We start from the raw sequence: 2,448 nt of genomic DNA, 5'->3' as shown, positions 1-2,448 counted from the left end.
CTTGGGAGCGAATTTCTGATACATTTTTGAATTGCTTGTGAACTTCTTCTTGCTTATGGAAAAAACTAGTATTTTTGTCGCCGGCCTGTAACCATAAGTTTCTGGATTTTTGTCTCCAATACTCCTCTTCATCCCTACTAGCTTTATGGAGAGATTTTTGCAACTCAACTTCTTTTTGGAGCAGACTTTAGGTAACAGCAGAATCGTCCATTGATGATTGGAGGGCAGCAAGGTTTTCTAATGACTCTTTTCTCTTGGCAGCTGGAGTTTTCAGAGTTTTAGCCCAATCCTTGAGCCTTCTCTTAAGAGCCCGCAACTTTTCTTCCCACACAAAGAAGGGGGATCCCAAGACTTTTCGGTTCTAGACTTCAGAAACTACCTCATGGAAACCCTCTTGCTGAATCCACAAAGGGCTGAAACTAAAGGGAATGGGGCCAAGAAAACCATCCATGGAGAGCTCGACACTAATGGGTTTATGATCAAAAGTGCAGTTAGGAAGAATTTTGGAAGAGGCCATTAGACCACTATAAAGGAAGGAGGTTTGGATGAGGAATCTCTCCAAACGAGCAACTATGTGGTTGGGACCTAACCTTTTGTTAGACCAAGTGTATTTCCCAGCTGAAGGCTTGATATCCTCCAGATCCCAGCCAATCATTATATCTTCTACCCATTCTCTAGCTGGGTCCCTTACAGGAGAACCCGCTTTATTCTCTTCAGTGGCTAGTGTAACATTCAGATCCCCTGCAATAATGATGTTTTCTAGATTGTGCAATAAAAGAAAAGACTGGAGTGAGTCCCAACAATTTTTTTTCTCTGTTGGAGAGACCGGAGCATAAAGGTTGAACATACTTACTTTTTGACCAGTCTTTGTGGAGGAGCTGAGTGAAAATCCAGTGATGGAAACTTTCTTCGTGAGTCAAGTCATATTTGGAGCTGTCCCAGAAGGAGGCAATCCCACCAGAGGCGCCTCTAGCACTGACAGCTCTACTGGGGCCTTTGCGCCAGAATATTTTGTTGGAATGGAGGAGAAGAGTGTCCTCCAGCTTTGTCTCCTGGATGAGAAGGATTTCAGGCAAATGCAACCTCACAATGTCTTTTAGGGCATCTTCTTTCAGCCTGCTACCTAATCCTCTACAATTCCAGGAGACATACTTCATTATTTACTGGATTGGGAAGGAGTGGCTCCTTTTGGAGCCCTGTTGTGCTTGCGCCTGGATCTGGTGTTCATCATTCCTTTGAGAGTTTTTTGGGAGCCTTGGAGAACATCTAGATAAGTTTTCTCCTCTCTCTGTTTCTTCTTGGATTTCCGGCCGCTGGTCGATTTGATAGGAGTAATTTGTGAGCTTTTTGATTCAGAGTCTCTTTCTTTTGATTCTTCCCCTGAGTTAGAGGCAAGACTAATGTGCTCATCATTGTCTGCGTTTCCCCCTTGATCAGCCTCTGTTAGGGGGACATTTGTTTCTTCTTCTTATTCTTTCACTTTCTTCGACTGATCTTCAGTTTCTTCATGGTTCTCTGAGGCATACACCTTTTCACCTGAGGAGGGGCCATCATTTCAAACTGGTATGGTCTTGTAATTGGTCTGGGGATTCCCCATTAGTCCTGATTTCTTCTACTTGTTTGGTTTTGAGACTACCTTGCCCTTTTTTATTTCTTTCCATCCTTCTTCTTCCACTTTGTCCCCTGATGGTGCTTTGGGGCAGTTTCGTTGAAAGTGACTGTGCTCATGGAAGATTCTGCACTTAAAGGGCAGTTGCTCGTAGTCCAGCTTCTCAAAGTGGTGCCAATCTCCAACTATAAGTTTGATGGATTCCGGTAGACTAGCTTCCAAGTCAACTTCCACGCAGATACTGGCGTAGGTGTATTGGCCCTTGTTATCAGCTTTGTTGATGAATCTGCCCAGTCCATTTCCTATCTTTTGCAGGGATTGGAAGCTCCAGTAGTGCATTGGTAGGTTGGGTAGTCGGACCCAAACAGGGACCTTCTTTGGGACATTGACTGAAGGGTCGAAGTTGGGGGTCCATTTATTCAGAAAGAGACCTTGATTTCCCATGAAATATGGACCGTTTCTGAACACCAGATCTCGGTCTTCCTTGGTAGTGAATTCGAAAATGAAATAACCTCTACCAACCGCATAGCAGATCACGTTGTTGGGCAGCAGGGGCCTCCAGTTTCATTGAACCCTTTCATTAGTCGATTTTGTTGTTGGCCAACGACCCATAAATTGCCCCACTAGACCTCTATCAGCGAAGGCAAGGGTGATTTTGATCGGTTGATCTTCTGGCAAAGCAATTTCTGGGATTTCATCAAGCTTTTTGATGAACTTCGGGATGTTGGGATGGGAACATTTTTTTCCTTTCTGCAAAAGCAGACTACGAAAGGCCTCTGCTGTTGATGATGGAGGGGTGGGAGAGGGCTCCACACCCCCTGGCGCACCCATGGCGGCGA

At 44.9% G+C, this 2,448-nt stretch overlaps 1 protein-coding gene across 1 annotated transcript; it reads right to left on the bottom strand.

Annotated features, from left to right (window-relative positions):
• Positions 1-1,612: 1,612 nt before the first annotated feature.
• On the bottom strand, positions 1,613-2,053 carry LOC149230081 (uncharacterized). Its single transcript, XM_089381198.1, has one exon. The coding sequence runs from the start codon at positions 2,051-2,053 to the stop codon at positions 1,613-1,615; it is 441 nt and encodes a 146-aa protein (XP_089237324.1).
• Between the last annotated feature and the right edge of the window lie 395 nt (positions 2,054-2,448).

The sequence above is a fragment of the Pinus tabuliformis genome, chromosome J, assembly GCF_031772625.1.
Source record: "Pinus tabuliformis cultivar Carrire ecotype Pingquan chromosome J, CPIR1, whole genome shotgun sequence".
Lineage (NCBI taxonomy): Eukaryota > Viridiplantae > Streptophyta > Pinopsida > Pinales > Pinaceae > Pinus > Pinus tabuliformis.
The sequence above is the reverse complement of the archived record's forward strand: the minus strand, read 5'-3'. Positions and strand labels throughout refer to the sequence as shown.